The sequence below is a fragment of the Myotis nattereri genome (genome assembly GCF_964212035.1).
Source record: "Myotis nattereri genome assembly, chromosome: 11".
NCBI lineage: Eukaryota > Metazoa > Chordata > Mammalia > Chiroptera > Vespertilionidae > Myotis > Myotis nattereri.
Genome location: NC_138086.1, coordinates 76,370,478 through 76,387,220, shown reverse-complemented (window position 1 = coordinate 76,387,220; position 16,743 = coordinate 76,370,478). Strand labels below are relative to the sequence as shown.

Genomic DNA, 16,743 nt, shown 5'->3' with positions numbered 1-16,743 from the left:
GGGAGTTCTTTGCAAATCCTTTTTCCCCCGTTTGTCTGTTTGTTTATTCATTAATCCTCACTCGAGGATATTTTCCTACTGATTTTTGGAGAGAGTGGAAGGGAGAGTGAAGGGCAGAGAGAACAACATGGATGCGTCTCTCACATCCGTTGGTTGCCTCCCCGCGGCCCCAAACAGGCCGGGGATTGAGCCCCGAACCCTTCAGTCCGCAGGCCGACACTCTACCCACTGAGCCACACTGGCTAGGGCGTCCCCTTTATTTTAATTTTAAAAATCAGGGCAATTGTTCTATAAACATGATTGCGCTAAAAAGTATTACCCGGGTGCGGATTAGTTACTGGAGAAACAGAAATGAAACTTGGAGATGAGATTTCACCATTTGAACTTGTACTCCTGCTGTCAGTGTCAGGAACCCGTATCAGATACGTGGTTTGGCAGCATTTCCTCCCCTCCCCGTGGTCCCCTTTTGACTCGGCTGTCCCAGCGGCGCCGCACCGGCCACGCTTCCCCGCCAACGCTGCTGCGCAAGTCAGGAGGCTGCACCGCGAGGCCTTCTGGGGGTTGTAGTCCAGACCCAGGAGGGTGGAAGTCGCAGAACTTTTTTTCTAATGGACCAGGGCCGGAATGGGATTCCCGTTGGGTGGGGCTAGATTGGCCCACTGCCTGGTCCTCATTAGCAGAGACTGATAGTTAATACAATTCCCTTTTCAGTGCTTGGCTCTGGGGTAGGCCCACCGGCCTCCTCGGTCTCCGACGCAGGCCACGCCCTCCCTTCTTTAGCCTGTCCCCGCCCCTCGGCGCTCGGGGGTGGGGCTTGTTGCGGGGGCGGGGCGTCCTGGCCTTTCAAGCTCGCGCTCCTAAGGCCCCCAGCGGCCCGGCGACCTGTTCTTTTCCGCTTGGGAGGCGCACGAGGATCTGCCCATGGATCGGGCGGCCGTGGCGAAGATGGGCGCGGTAGCCAGCGCCAGCGTGTGTGCCCTGGTGGCGGGGGTGGTGCTGGCCCAGTACATATTCACCTTGAAGAGGAAGACGGGGCGGAAGACCAAGATCATCGAGATGGTGAGTGCGGGTACCCGGCGCGCGGGAGAGAAGACCCGCGGGCTGGAATGCTAGGGGAGCCCAGGGGGACCCGTTCGGGACCCCCGATGGCGGCACTCGGGGCCTTGGTTATGTCTCTCTTTGAAACAGAAAGGCATCGAGGAGGTGATAAGGAAACAAGCTACCTCCTGCTGCAAAGTCCGTTTCTATAGAGATAAACTGAACATCTGGACAGATTTCTCCTTCCTTCCCGCATCCCCTGCAAACCCTTGCAACTAACCCAATTCTAGCAGAGCGGTTGTTTCTGCACCGTGGCTAGGATGAGTTAGATCATGAATAGGTGCACCTGCTCGGTGGTTAAAAGAATGCAATTAATCCAGTTGGAGTTCAGAACTGTTTGTTTTGTATCTGAATGCTGTTTATTTCTTCTTGTCTCAAACCGCCAAGAGGTATCTTTGTGTTCATTTACCCCCAAACCTCTTGCATGACATTTTAGAAGTCTATTTACAATTTTATTGTAATAGAATGTTTCGAGAATTCTATTTGAAGAGCATTATGAGGAGTGTTTGCAACAAAGTCAGAGGTTTTTTAAAAAAAATTAGGGTTCAATAATCAAGACAGGTAACCCACTGAGTGGCATTCCAATGTACTTACTGGAGTATATACTCCAGGTATATTCCAGGTGAACATCTAGAGTCAAATATTTATGACAAATCAGTTGACAGTCTACGACTTTACTAAATACTAATCATTTTAGGTTCATGTATTACTTAGAATATTTCAGCCTCAGCAATACGTTCTGATGGATCAGATAAACTATTTCGTTGCTTTTTGGCCTCAGGTTGAGTACAGAAATACTTTCCATTAATAAGAGTAAAAAAAAAAAGAAAGAAATTAACTCCTTCATGCCTCATATGTCAATAATATTTATAGGTTTTGTTTATTGCTAGCATTAAGTTATTCTTGGGTTATTATTTTTTTCTGAACTTGTATGCCCACAGCAGAAAGTTTTTTATCTCAGACATTTCATTTTGTTTATAGTGCTGTCCAGTGGAGAAAACTTCGGTGGCTTCCTTTTGTCCCAAACCAAAAATTTATTCATGAATATCTTTATGTGACCCAGAAAACTTAATTTTATGTTAGAAAAATATATCATACACATGTGAAAAGAAACCTGATTGTCATACCTTCTGGTGTGTAGTTCTGTCTGTAGAGCTGTGGGTTCGGCTGTTACATCACTTCTCTAAACCAAAAGAGCTAAAAATGAATGCTCTTGCACAATTCCACAGTGAAACCACCATGAACAGTTTGCCACCTTTGGGGAAAAAAGAGATCAGGCAATCTTTACATATGTATATGTATACATACTATTATATTCAAATTGTGATATATGGGCTGACTGCTAGTAGCTATTAAAAGGAAAAAAGTCAAAAGAACTTGATGTTTTTAACTTGTAATTTTACTTCTTCAAATGAAATAAGCGTTTGTTTGGGAACCTGAAGACCTAGATTCAAATCCTGGTTTTTTCTCTTGGTAGTAGATGTGTTTTAGAGGGCATGCTCTGCCCACCTCACCCTCAAAAACCCCCACCTTAGAGAATCTGAACAAACCCATAGATGCCCAGTGGATATAGCTGAAACTGGTCACGGGTAATGGAACCAGCAGTAGTGACCTGCCCACAGTGGGCCTGTCCATAGCTGACTAGGTAAACAAAGGACTTCTGGCACTGGATTTACTAGTAGTAGGATGTACTGCTTTGAGAATTTTTACGTAAGAGACACAGGGAGTTGCTAGTGGGCTGCCCACCCTGCTGCTGAATTGTTCTGTAAGACACCAAGATAGACAGACGGAAGGGAAGTCAGCCACAAGCCAGAGATAAGAGGGGCCCTTTCATGATGTTGCTGTTTCTTTCCCTTCAAGCCTATTTATTTCTTTATTTTATTGTTTAAAGTATTACAGATAGTACATATGTCTCCTTTTTCCCCCATTGACCGGCCCCCCCCCCCCCGGCCTCCCGTACCCCGCCCCCGCCCCTCCTGCACAATTACTCATCATTTTATGTGTCCCTAAGACCATGTAGCAGCCAGCCTTACCTACTAATGAAGCTACTTTGGTTAGATTTCTCTTCCTTGCAACCCAAATCTATTTAAGATGACTAATTCATTTATCATAGTCAATACACTTTATTTTTAAATAAACGTTTTCTTTTGGAATCATTTTAAATTTACGGAACAATTGAGCAGGTAAGTAGAGTCCTCTTGTACTCCACAAGCAGTGTCCCCTATTACTAACATTAGTGTGGGGCATTTGTTAAAACGAATACTTATTCATATATTTTATTTTGATTTTTTCTTTCTTTTTTAGGAGTCCCCTTCCCCCTCGTTTATACATTTTAAATATCCATACTTTGTTCAGATTTTCTTTGATTTTGCCTAATGTCCTCTGCCCAAGATCCCATTCAGAATAATCACATTACATTTTGTCATCATGTCTTTATATATCTATGACACTATAAGAAATATATAGATTTGGTGTTTGTCCCAAGTTCCTGGCACACAGCCCATAAAACACTTGGATTCTGGCAAGTGTTAGGAATGCCTCTTGTATGCTAATGAGATGGACTCTGTCATCTGGTGGCCCGCAGAGGTGCGAGGTGGGCTGGTTCCCATAAAGATCAAGGCATGATTACAGGAATGGAACTTTCAGTCGTCGTCGTCCCCCCCTCCCCCCCCTTCTGTGGAGGGGGAAAGGGCTGGGGTTTGGGCGAATCCTCTCTGGCCAGTGAATTAATCAATCTACAAAACAGCCTCCATAAAAACCCCTAACGGAGAGCTGTCAGGTTGGTGGATCCCTCAAGGTGCTGGGAGGGGGTGTGCTTGGAGAGGGCAGGAAGCTCTGCACCCCTCCTCCCATAGCTGGCCCTATGCTTCCCTTCCACATGGTTGTTCTGACTTGTTTCCTCTGTAGTAAACCTGTGACCATCAGTAAAGCACTCTCCTGAGTTGTGTGCCAATTATGGGCCTGAGGAAGGGATTGTGGGAACCCTCGAATTTATACCCAATCAGACCTGTGGGTGGGCAGCTGGGACTTGCCTACTGGCATCTAAAGTAAGGGACAGATTTGTGGGACTGAGCCTTCACTCACTATAGTGTCAAAATTGAATTGGCCGTGGAGTTAAAGTGGTTGGTGTGAAGAAAACCCCCACACATTTGGTGCCAGTGTTGTGTATGAAAACAGTTCAGTGTGAAAACAAAAATAATAACAGAATAAAATAAAATAAAAACAGTTCAGTGGGAAGCACAGTAACTTTACTAAATAGTAGCTGTAACTATTATTCCAAAGCACAGAGTGTCAGCCCCTCTAAAATCATTTTTCCTTATGGACGCTAGTGGGGCATAATTTTAGCCACTGGTCTTATTTTGTTTCACTGTTCTCTCTCCTAAGCTTTCATTGTCAAAGTTACTCTCTCTAGCCCAGCTGGTGTGGCTCAATGGTTGAGCATCGACCTATGAACCAGGACGTCATGGCTCGATTCCCTGTCAGGGCACATGTCCAGGTTGCCAGCCCAATCCCCAGTAGGTAGCGTGCAGGAGGCAGCCAATGGATGATTCTCTCTCATCATTGATATTTCTATCTCTCCCTCTTCCTCTCTGAATTCAATAAAAATACTAGTATTTTTTTAAAAAACAAAACAAAAAACTACTCTTTCTAATTATCCCCAGAAAAGATGACTTGCAGTTTTTATAAACTGGATTAAAAAGGTTAAGGTTGCCAAACATGTATATAGAAGTTTATACACATAGAGTTGGATTTTGCACAAATGTGACTGGTCTTCGGGGATGAATGATGATATAATTAAGCCTAAATTCCTTTCTCCCTCCAGTCTCTCTGGGAATCGTGCAGTGTTGAGGCCTCCCTCATATCTGTTGAGCATCACTCCTCAGTTTTAACTCACCATTCCAGTCAAGCATGCCTATTCAGATCCGACCAGTTCTCTCCCAGGTACCTCCTCCACTCAGATCAGACCTGGCAGCCAGGTGTGGCTAGTCTCTCCATAAAATCAAAGGTTCTGGAACAAAGGTTGCGCCCTGACTGGAAGTTTCCTCTTGTCAGGCAGAGAAATCCACTTCAACACAGAGCTTAGTCTTTGAAGGGTGAGGCTCTGAGGCTGGGAAATGTAATCAGTTGAATGATACATGACAACTTTAGTGTTTATACTTGGTTGATTTTTTTTTTTACTTGATTGATTTTTATTCGTGGACATTGCTTCCATATTTTATATTCTCAGGTAGCATTTATCTACTTTCAAATTAATTTAGCCTAAATATAAGCATTAACAATAATAAAATTGTCAGGAAATAGTAAGAACTGCAAGTTTTCCTCATGAAAGAAAGACCCTGTACTTGAAACGGAGTAAAAATAAGTGTTAGTGATTAAAAAGACTGTAGTGTACCAACTTAAGTACTAAGCATGGCTTCTAAAGAAGACAGCTATGGGAGAACCTTTACACCATTAGAAATGTGTCTGGGCCCTGGCTGGTATTGCCCAGTGGTAGTGTACCGGCCCTCAGACTGAAGGGTCATGGGTTTGATACCCGGTCTAGGGCACGTACCTGGGTTGCAGGTTCATTCCACAGCCCCGCTTGGGACACCTGTGAGAGGCAACCAATCAATATGTCTATCTCTCTCACATAGATGTTTCTCTCTCTCTCCTCCTCCCTCTCTCCCTTCTATCTCTCTAAGGATCAAAGGAGAAAATTACTCAGGTGAGGATTAAATAATAATAATAAAATGATGTTGAAGAAGAAGTTATTTCAAAATGGAAAACATTTATTTTTAAATGTATGTGTATAAATATGTCTATGCACACATACGATGTTTGTACAAACTCTTTAGTCTTTTTGGATTATGGCACTTGGCTATCCAAATCTACTTTGACCTCTCAGTAAAATAACTTAAAATTTGGTGTTCTATTGTATTTATTCCAGAGACTAATCTCGAAAATTTAGTGTCATTTAGGACAGAAAATGTAATGCCCTTAATATAGCAATAGCACATTTACCAAGTTTTCCTGTCATTTAAAATTCCATATGCTTAATTTGTGCTTTTGTAGTCGTTTTAGAAAGCTGAGAATTTCTTTTTATAATCCAAGATGTTAAAAGGATGCTCTAAAAGTAACTTTTAAATTTAAGGCCCATATATTACTTCTCGGCCTTTGACTAAGATCAAGTGTAGATATCTGTTCTTATCAGTTAAAAATATACATAGTATTTACTGATTTGAGAGAGAGACATCAATTAGTTGTTCCACTTATTTATGCATTCATTGGTTGATTCTTGTATGTGCCCTGACCAGGGATCAAACCTGCAACCTTAAGTAACGGGGTAATGTTCTAACCATCTGAGCTACCAGGCAGGGCTGTTCTTATCAGTTTAATATCTGATATGTCCTCTATCTAAGGACAGCATATTAAATGGACTTCTGAAGCAGGGAGATGGAATAGGAGCTTGCTGTGTCTATTCCAAACATCCACCTGGTATTGCAGTACTTCGGGAATGGTGCACCACAAGAAAAAAGAAGAAAAAAATTAAGGTCCATCATTCTTCTGTTTGCTGTTAAAGTAAGTTGGATACAGACCTATAGGAGTTTAAAAGCTAAAATAAATAAGGGATCACAAACTAAGTTACATTCATGGGAAAGAATGGCTTCCTTTGATAGACTATTCAGTAAACAGAAAGCTGGCTGATGAGAACAAACATTTCCAGCCTCCCATATTTACTAAGAGAAATGGAGTTATAATCTTTTTTTTTTTATCCTCACCGAGGGTATTTTTCCATTGATTTTCAGAGAGAGTGGAAGAGTGAAGAAAAGACAGAGAAAAACACCAATGTGAGAGAAACACATTGATTGGTTGCCTCCTGCCTGTGCCCCGACCAGGACCCAGGCCAGGGAGGAGCCTGCAGCCCAGGTACATGCCCTTGACAGGAATCAAACCAGGACCCTTCTGTCTGCAGGCTCTATCCACTGAGCCAAACCAGCTCGGGCTGGAATTATAATCTTTAATGTAGAGAGATTAAAGGTTTTCTTATAAAAAAGTGGAGTTAAATTAGATGATCTCTAAGATTTCTGAAGATGTGATTTGCATGTTGAATAGTCATGATGCAAGGGATGTAATTAAATACAACTTGATTTTCTCTCTAGTGGTCCCTTTAAAATTTATTCAGTGTTTCTCCCTCTTGGTGAAATCTGATAGGTCCATAACTTTTTGCTCACTCTCAGGTAAAAGACTATATATTTTTTTAAAATATATTTTTATTGATTTTTATATATTTTATAGAGTGGAAGGGAAAGGAAGAGAGAGATAGAAACATCAATGGTGAGAAAGAATCACCAGTTGGCTGCCTCCTGCATATCCCTTACTGGGGACCAAGCCCACAACCCAGGCGTATGCCCTGACTGGGAATTGAACCCGTGACCTTTTGGTTCGTGGGTCGACGCTCAACCGCTGAGCCACACCCAACTGGGCATGACTATATTTTAAGATCACAAGAAATCAGCTTCATTTCTGCCAACAGATATGTCCAGTCTTATCTGTTATTCACGATTTCAGTATTAATTTTCATGTGAGACTTCTTGGTGGGCATTACTACTGTTCACCAATATTTTTAGTCCTTCTCTCCTTGCAGTTGGGCAAGCTTTCACTACTCTGGCCAATGAATTGTGTCCAGAGATAGTATGATCAGTTCTGAGCCACTGGTGATGAACGGGTGCCCAGTTACCCATATTCTCTCCTTCCGCTGGGCTAACCCTGAAGCATCATGTTGAGATGGAGATGACACAGTATCAAAGCAGCCTGGAATAGCATGTCATTACATGAAGGATAGCTGCCCCAGAGAGTCATCTGGACCCATGTTGGACTGTGTGTGAATGAAAAATAAATTTTTTTGTTAAAGAACTGAGATTTTTGTGTCGTTACTGCACCATAACCTACCCTAATAGACTTTTCCATCATCCCCAAGCTATGGCTTCTTGCAGGTGGCTTCTCCCCTTCCTACTTAACGGTGGCCCTTGATCTGGGATAGGAGAGGAGATCATAATCAACCTCTCTCTCTCCCTGCTGCTCCTCCTTCCTCTGCTAGTCTTTTCTTCAGACTTGTGAGTAGTGGGGTAGGAGGAACCGGGTAGCATTGAGGAAGGAAAGAAATAAAGGTTCTTATTCGACTGCGTAGGTTTGTGTTCTCTGGGCCTGCAAGATATTTGCAGTTGACTTATCCTTTCTTTGTTTGTTTGTCCTTATTTTTTTAAATCCTCACTGAAGATATGTTTATTGGTTTCCAGCAGTTGCCAACCGGTGGTCCGAAGACCACTGGTGGTCCATGAGGTCCAAAAGGTTGGCGACCGCTGGTTTAAGGAAACCTAAAATTTAGACAGAAGAAGGGAGAGAGGAACATCGATTGGTTGCCTCGCGTACGCCCCCAACCCTGGACTGAAAGGAAACCTAGGCACATACCTTGACTTGGAAGTGAACCTGTGACCTTTCGGTGCACAGGGCGATGCTCCAACCAAGTGAGCCACACCTGCCAGGGCTTTCTCTTGTCCTTTGACTGTAGCCCCTCAATGTGGCAATGAATTTTTTTTTGCACCTCACTCAGCCTGATTTTTTTTTATATATATATATTTTTTATTGATTTTAGAGAGAAAGGGAGAGGGATAGAGAGATAGAAACATCAATGATGAGAGAGAATCACTGATCGGCTGCCTCCTGCACGCCCCCTACTGGGGATTGAGCCCGCAACCCAGGCATGTGCCCTTGGCTGGAATCAAACCTGGGACCCTTCAGTCCACAGGCTGATGCTCTATCCACTGAGCCAAGCCAGCTAGGGCTCAGCCTGATTTTTCTGAAGTGATCCACTTTTGCTGTTGAGGTCCCTCCCTATCAGGTGGCTCTTTGGGGCTCGACATAAATAGGTTCCTGGCTGGTTCTCTCCTGAGTGATCCCTGCCCAATCTATGGAAAATACTCACTCACCCCTCACTCTGACAAACGAGGAATACAGACATGTTACGACAGACCCCCTTTTTCTTTTGTTTTTTCAAATTTTAGCTTTATTGAGGTATAACTGACAAAATTGTAAGGTACTGAAATGCACATGGTGGTCATTTGATACACATTGAAAAAGGATTTCCTCCATCTATAACGGACGCATCCATCACCTTACATATTTATCTGTGTGTGTGTGTGTTTTGTTGGTTTTTGTGTGTGTGATAACATTTAAATTCATAAAAACATTTGCTAAATTGTCTTAGCAAATATCGGTTATGCAATATGGTGTTATCAACTGTAGAAAATACAGAACTCTTCACAATGGAGTGCAACAGAGCCCTTTCTATCCCCACCTACCTTTCTGTAGCGTGGGTCGGGCAAACACATTTTAAGTTCTCCAAGTGACCCCACCAAAGGCCCCACTTGCTAGCCCGGTGAGAAGGTCACCTTAATGAACTGCCCCCGTGAACAGCTCTTTATGAATGCCATCTTCCTTCATGTTTTTCACCCTTTTTTGTTCTTTAAGTGGGTGAGGGCCCTAGGGACTAGGGTCATGAACCCACTTCTCTCTGTTTCCTTGTTCAATAGCCTGCACCTGCCCAGCTGGCGTGGCTCAGTAGTTGAGCATTGACCCAAGAACCAGGAGGTCACAGTTTGATTCCTGGTCAGGGCATGTGCCTGGGTTGCAGGCTCAATCGCCAGTGTGGGGCGTGCGTGCAGGAGACAGCTGGTCAATGATTCTCTCTCATCATTTAAAAACTTTTTTTTTGCATATTTTTATTGATGAGAGAGAATCATTGATTGGCTGCCTTCTGCACATCCCCACACTGGAGATCAAGCCCACAACCCAGGCATGTGCCCTTGACCAGAATCAAACCTGGGACCCTTCCATCCACAGGTCGATGCTTTATCAACTGAGCCACATCAGCTAGGGCTCTCTCATCATTTCTATCTCTCCCTCTCCCTCCCTCTCTGAAATTTAAAAAAAAAATAAATTAAATTAAAATAAATAAATAAATATTGGTTCCAGAATTGAGCCTAAACAGGAAGTTTCAGAATTTAACATCCTCTTAAGTCTAACATTTTAAGAAATTCTTTTCTGGTGTCTCCCTTTGTTAGGGTCCAAATTGTGTTCCACCTAAATTCAAAAATTCAAGTGCCTGTTATGCCCAGATTTCAACAAAAGACCACCAGGGAGCCAGCTGAGTCCGATGCAAAAGCAAAGAGTCTTTATTCGAGCTAGCTCGGCTCCCCGACCACACTCACCGACGCAGCAGCAAGCGTCAGAGAGAGCTAGCCCTGTGAGAAGAGGGGTTTTATAGGGGGGTGGAGTAAGGGGAGGAGAGAGGACTGTGGGCCCTGCCGATTGGCCAAGCGCAAGTCGGTGTCTTGTTACATAGGATGTGGTCATATCTATGGCGCGCACTTCCCTTGATTGTCATTGGTTAGTTTAAAGAAATCCTGGGTGTGGCTAGCAGAGGCTGGGGCTTCCGGGAAGAAGCTCCTTGCCGAGGACATGGCTAAGGCTGCTGCCCAAAAATGGAGGATCCGGGGTAAGATGGAGGGCATAGCCCTCACCCTTTCAGTGCCAATCCTGACTGCCTCAGATATAATCCCATTTGGAAATAAGGTCTTTAAAGAGATTATGAACTTTAAGGAAGTTGGTAGGGAGGGGCCCTAATCCAATATTACTGGGCCCTTATAAGAAGAGGAGGAAAAACCTGGGGCATTTGTGCACCAAAGTGTGAACTGAAAGAGGCAGCAAGAAGGTGGCCATCTGCAAGCCAAGGAGAGAGGCCTCAGAGGAAACCATTGGAATCAACATCCAATCTTGGACCCCCAGCTTCCAGAACTGTGACAAAGCCGCCCGATCTAGTATTTTGCTATGGCATTTTCATTTTTATTTTTATTTTTATTTTTATTTTTTACCCAAACTGTAGGAGAACATTTACTGGGTAAATTAACAGAGATAGAACAAGTAATTCCTAGAAGAAATGGGTTTTGCAAACACGTTCTAGAGGTAAAGGAAGGGCCCTTGGAGTTTGAGAGTGGGGAAGCTAATGGTAAAGTGCCTGAGGAGCGAGGGGGTGGGGAAGGGAAATGGAGAGGGAAGGGAAAGCAAGGGCTTACTTGGCAGTGATGTTTTGGGAAAAGCTTGCCCTGCAATTTCAGAAGTGGCCAAAAAGCCAGTGAGATTTGGCATATTCACATTACTGCTTCGTATTGTAGAAATAGGACAGTTCATGACATCAAAAAATTGGTTGTGTAGATGGTTTCTTATCCATAATGTTAAAGCAAGAAGAAAAGAAAGCTTGAGAATTGTGGCATTTAAGGGGTGTTCAGTAGGAAAACAGCTGTCAGAGAGGGAATACAGGACGTGATTCCAAAAATAGGGGCAGAATTAACAGTATCAGACTGCAGAGGTGGCCGTGGCTTGAGCAGCCACTGGAAGAATAATGGAGGAAACCACAAAGTGATTGTTGAGGTTAAGAAATACTTGTATTGAGGGCACGTGTTTCATTTTGTTTTGTTGTTGAATGGTTGGCATGTGAACCTGATCGTAGGCAGAAGAGCAGTGAAAAGCAAGTGATTAAAGATGTAAGGAGTCCCTGGCTGGCTCAGCTGCTTAGAGCATCATCCCAATACTTCGAGGTTACAGGCTCGATCATCTTGGGTAACGAGTTCTGAACCCCCAAATTAATTTCTCCTGCATTACTAGAATATACTCTTTTTATATATATGTGTATGTGTGTGTGTGTATATATATATATATATACACACACACACATACACATATATATACATTTTATATATATATATTTATTTTTAATTGGGTTCAGAGAGGAAGTTGGAGAGAGAGACAGAAATACCAGTGATGAGAGAGAATCATTGATCGGCTGCCTCCTGCGCGCCCCACACCGGGGACTGAGCGCGCAACTAGGGCTTATGCCCTGACTGGGAATTGAACCGTGACCTCCTGGTTCACAGGTCAACACTCAGACACTGAGCCACACCGGCTGGGCTAGAATATATTCTAATTTTTTTTTTTTTTACAGCAAATTACTTATTTTTCTGTAATAGGAAACTAATCTTTAAAAAAAAAAAAAAAAGATGTGATGGTTTGATCTTATTCAGTTATTCTCATATCCTTCATTAAGTTCTCCCAAAGTACAAGTATCTATCAAAGGAAATAAAATGCAGACACAAAACCAGAACAAACCAGTGTCACCCCAATAAATTTAATAAAAATTTTTTTTTTATATTAGAACAAATGTGTAGTCTTAACATTACCCCCTAAAGAGCAAAAAGGAGGGTGGGAATTATTTAGACAGCAGTCTAGGGGACGTGGAACTGTCTCTAGAAGTTCCCCAACCAGTTAAATTTGTCATTTCTAATTTAAATGCATCTCAGCTATTTATGGCTTCCCTGTGAACATCCAGTGTTACTCCTTAAATAGCTGGTGCTGTTTTTGAAACCTACTGTAGCGTGTTTCCTTCCTGGTGGTGAACTTCTAACAAACATTTCCTCCTTTCTTCTGTTTTAAGATAGTACTGTATCAGATGTCCTCCGGGCACTGTAACTAAGAAAGTGGGAAGTATTGAGTCTGTACTTAGAAAGTGTGTGTGTGTGGGAGGCGGGGGGTGAGGGGGTGGGGACCAAGACTAACTGCTTTAGTGGATTAAACTAGCATGATCACTTAGGCTTTTAAAATATCTCTATAGCTCAACTTCTATGTGATTTATGACCTTGTAGGACCTGTGTTGAATTCCTGATTTGTCTTACAAAGCATATTTCCTCAACTCCTGTGGCATTTCCTGATGATTCCTCAAAATTTAGCAAGCCATGTACTGTCTTGTATTGGTTGCTGTGTATGTGCTTTTAAGAGTCTGAATTGGTACATATTTCGTGGTCTTTCTGTTTTATTAATTCAGCTAAGCGAAACAGAGACCCCAAACAGTGGCTCCAATACACAACACAGATTTTATTTTTGTAAGTTAATGAGAAGTTCAAAAAGTAGGCAGTTGTTGGTGTTAATTGGAGGGTACGAGGATATCAAGGCTGAAGTCTTTGGTGTTTTCTGAGCTTTTCTTAGGGTCATGCGATGGCTGACCCTAGCCAGCGTATCTATATTTTCAGGCAGCAGGAAGGAAGGAGGAAACCTATTTCAAGTAAAGCAGAACTTTCTCCTTACATGTCATTGGAGAGAACAGTCACATGGCCACCCCAACTGTAAAGGAAGCTGAGATTTGTTGTTGTTGTTGAGCAAATTGCCATCCTCTGACAAAACTGAGATCCTATCAGTAAGAAAGCAGGTGAGCGTGTATGCTAATTCGGCATTTAGCAGTCTGCCACACTATACCATAGTGTCTACCTTATTGACTTAATATTTGATCAAGAGAAAACACATGTATATAATCTAATATTACTGGTGGTCAGTTGGCTGGTAGAAAAATAGAGAATCCCAGCTAGTTCTAAATACTTGGTACTACAGCAGAAAAGAGTGCAAATTCAGAGTAGTTCTGCTCTTCTGGCCGCACCAAGAGTAAAGATTTATCCATTCCCACCTAAATTGTCTAGATCTTAAATAGTTCTTGAGACCTGGCCACTGCCTTCATATAGTGAATCAGATGTAGAGGCTGGTCTCCCAAGTAAATGTGAAACTAGCTTAACAGCTAGAGTCCTAACAGTACTTTCAAGGTATCAATAAAAGGTGACGTGGACTTCAAAGGAATAGGAGATGAGGTTGGGTCATATTTGATGGATGTGGTGGTATTTGAAGGGTACCAATTCTGATTGGTTCAGTTTGAATAAAATGTTTTGTAAAGTAAGGGAAATACACTAAATTCTTAATATTGGCCAAGACTATATCCAGGATCATCTTGAATCTCCAGATCTGCAAGTATGGAAATGTTTATTCCAGGCAGTGACTTTGGCCTTTGAAGTCACATTTGTCATGTTTCCTGTGTATCATCCTCATACAGCAAGTTAACCCCATGAAAAGTTTGGCTTCTTTTCTAGTAAGCCATGTTTAGGTTAGCTGGAACAGTTTTAGGACGTTAGCCTAAAATTAAAATGCCAAAATAAGAGGCAAGGAGCATTTATTTGAAACTTAACATAATACCTAATTGGGAAAGCACTGATCCAGGCAGAAGCCCAAGACTGTTGGGGTGAGGAGACAAAGGCAAGAGGTGTTTATGAGAAAGGGAGGGGGGTCAGTTACACCAAGAGAAGAAAGACATTTCTGTTTGTAGAGAATCAAACAGAGTGACGCTAATTCTAAACAATGTTTTTAATTTTCAGTTCTGCCGTCACCAGGTAAGTCATAATATCTGCTTTCTTGTTATCTTTGTTAACCGTTCTTTGGGGAATAATGCTGCTTTAGGCCCAGCCCAAAGGTTATTTTGCCTGTTTCCATATTCCCAAGGTCTGAGGAGTAAGAATGCAAGGCACTTCCACTGAGGTGGCAGCTCCGGTTCCATTTTAAAGGGTTCAGTTTGCGTACTTTTCCTACTGTTTCATGACTTGTTTTCTTTTTGTTGTGAATGCATTTACATAACAGATGGAGACACGCTTGAACTGGACACTAGGATTTTTTTCTTTCTTTCTGGATACTAGTATTTTTAATTTGTCTAAAAATTCTCCTTTCTGGCTAAAAGCCTGAATAGCCTTAAATGCTTTTACTTCCTTCATTTGCGTTACCAACGGGAGCCATTGATGCAAGGGGATGAACAGTATCCGCCCCCCAGTAGGGCTATGTTTTACAATCTCATAAGTGCTGACTGACTTTATAAACCATGACAAAGATGGGCAAACCTTACGGTTTGAAGTATAAGACCCCATGTGCTAGTACTGAAGCACACCAGCGGTTCTCAGTGCTCCTAGCCGGCATCAGCATCTTGTGGGAATTTCTAAGATACACAAATTCTCTAGCTCTGCTCAAGATTTACTGAATCCAAAGCCGACCTGGGCGGGGCCCCGCTCTCTGCTTCACCCTGCCCTCTGTGTGATTCTCATGCTTGCTAAAGTTGGAGAACCACTGAAGCAAACAATTCACATCCTTACCTCCAGCAAAATGACAAATTTTACAAGTCACACAACTTCAGGAAGATTGCTGACAAATAGTCAAAAAGGGGTCAGCCAAGCAATGACTGTGTAAAGAGAGAAAGCTGATAAGGGTTTATAAAAATGGGCAGTTTCATTTCCTCAGTTGGAGGCGGTTTACATTAGCTAAATAAATTATAGTGACGGCTAAATGATGGGGCACTTGAATAACAAGATATTGTACAGCCCGGCCAATGTGGTTCAGTAGTTGAGTGTCATCCGATGAACCAAGAGGTCACCAGTTTGATTCCCGGTCAGGGCACATGCCCCAGTAGGGGTTGTGCAGGAGGCAGCCAATCAATGATTCTCATCATTGAGGTTTCTATTCCCCCCAAAGAGTAAATCTGCATGAATTAACATTTTTAAAGGTTCAAAAGATAGTAACTAGAGCAGGGGCGGGCAAACTTTTTGACTCGAGGGCCACAATGGGTTCTTAAACTGGACCGGAGGGCCGGAACAAAAGCATGGATGGAGTGTTTGTGTGAACTAATATAAATTCAAAGTAAACATCATTACATAAAAGGGTACGGTCTTTTTTTTTTTCTTTTTAGTTTTATTCATTTCAAACGGGCAGGATCTGGCCCGCTGGCCGTAGTTTGCCCACGGCTGAACTAGAGGAAAAAAACAAAGTGTAGAACAGTTATGGTCCCAAAAGAGACAACACCCAATGAATGACATGTGATTGTATGTCATTGGAAATTTGGGGGGAACCACACAAGAAGCTCTTTATAGTTTTTTCCTTTAACACAAGTTTATTGATATGTCAACTGTAAAGAATTTTCTTAAGACTATTTTTGAGCCAAAACTGAATTAAGGAAGAAATGTAAAGAAAATTACATGAGGGTGGGAGAAAGGGAGGCAAGGAGGAGATTACAGGAGAGTTAACAAAATTATGTGCTCTCTAGTCTAGAGGGCGAGTATTCTTCTTCCCAAGGTTCTTTAACTTCGGGCAAAGATAAACGTCTTACTAGGCAAGGTATAGGCCTCGGGTGTGACTACCCACCATGGCCTGTGCAGTTAGGAATTTGTGATCAGATCATCCTGGGAGGTTATTTTCCATAGAACCCCCTATTTTGTCCCCATATATATGGGAGATACCTGTGGGAAAATGAGTAACTCTCTTAGGTGGCTTAGAAGTATGCTATCTACAGTTAAGACAAAAGGGAGAAGGGCATGGGGAGGCCTGTTATGAGGTAGGGGGGTTGAAAAGTATGGTGAAGTGAGTACAGTCCATATGCAGATTTAAGTCGGCGCTTCCCCACTGATAATGTGGAATCATGTCCATATAGCCCTCTTTTGTTTGCTTTTAAAATAACTCAGGCATCACGATATGTAGAGCTATTGAGTTAAGAGGCATATAAATAACCCTGAATCCTATTTTAACCCTTATTTTCCTGTAAGTAGAGGTTATACTTCATATCTTTGGTATAATAATTAATTTGAAATCTAATTACCATGTAGGTTTTCCCCCTTGAAACGGCAATCTGGGACAGCTATACAATTCTGTGTTTCTGTCAGCAGGTGGCAGAGTTCTCTCTTTGCTATGTACGGCACAGGGCTA

General features: G+C 42.5%; 1 protein-coding gene across 2 annotated transcripts in view; it reads left to right on the top strand.

The window, feature by feature from the left end:
* The first annotated feature begins 803 nt into the window (after positions 1–803).
* NT5C3A (5'-nucleotidase, cytosolic IIIA) overlaps positions 804–16,743 on the top strand; it is a 51,080-nt gene continuing 35,140 nt past the window's right edge. Inside the window, exon 1 of one of the 2 annotated variants that reach the window (XM_081102827.1) lies at positions 804–1,059. In XM_081102827.1, the coding sequence (XP_080958953.1) occupies positions 922–1,059 (138 nt within the window). In that variant the 5' untranslated portion in view covers positions 804–921. The remainder of the gene's footprint in view (positions 1,060–16,743) is intronic. The other variant, XM_081102828.1, reaches the window with a different exon arrangement.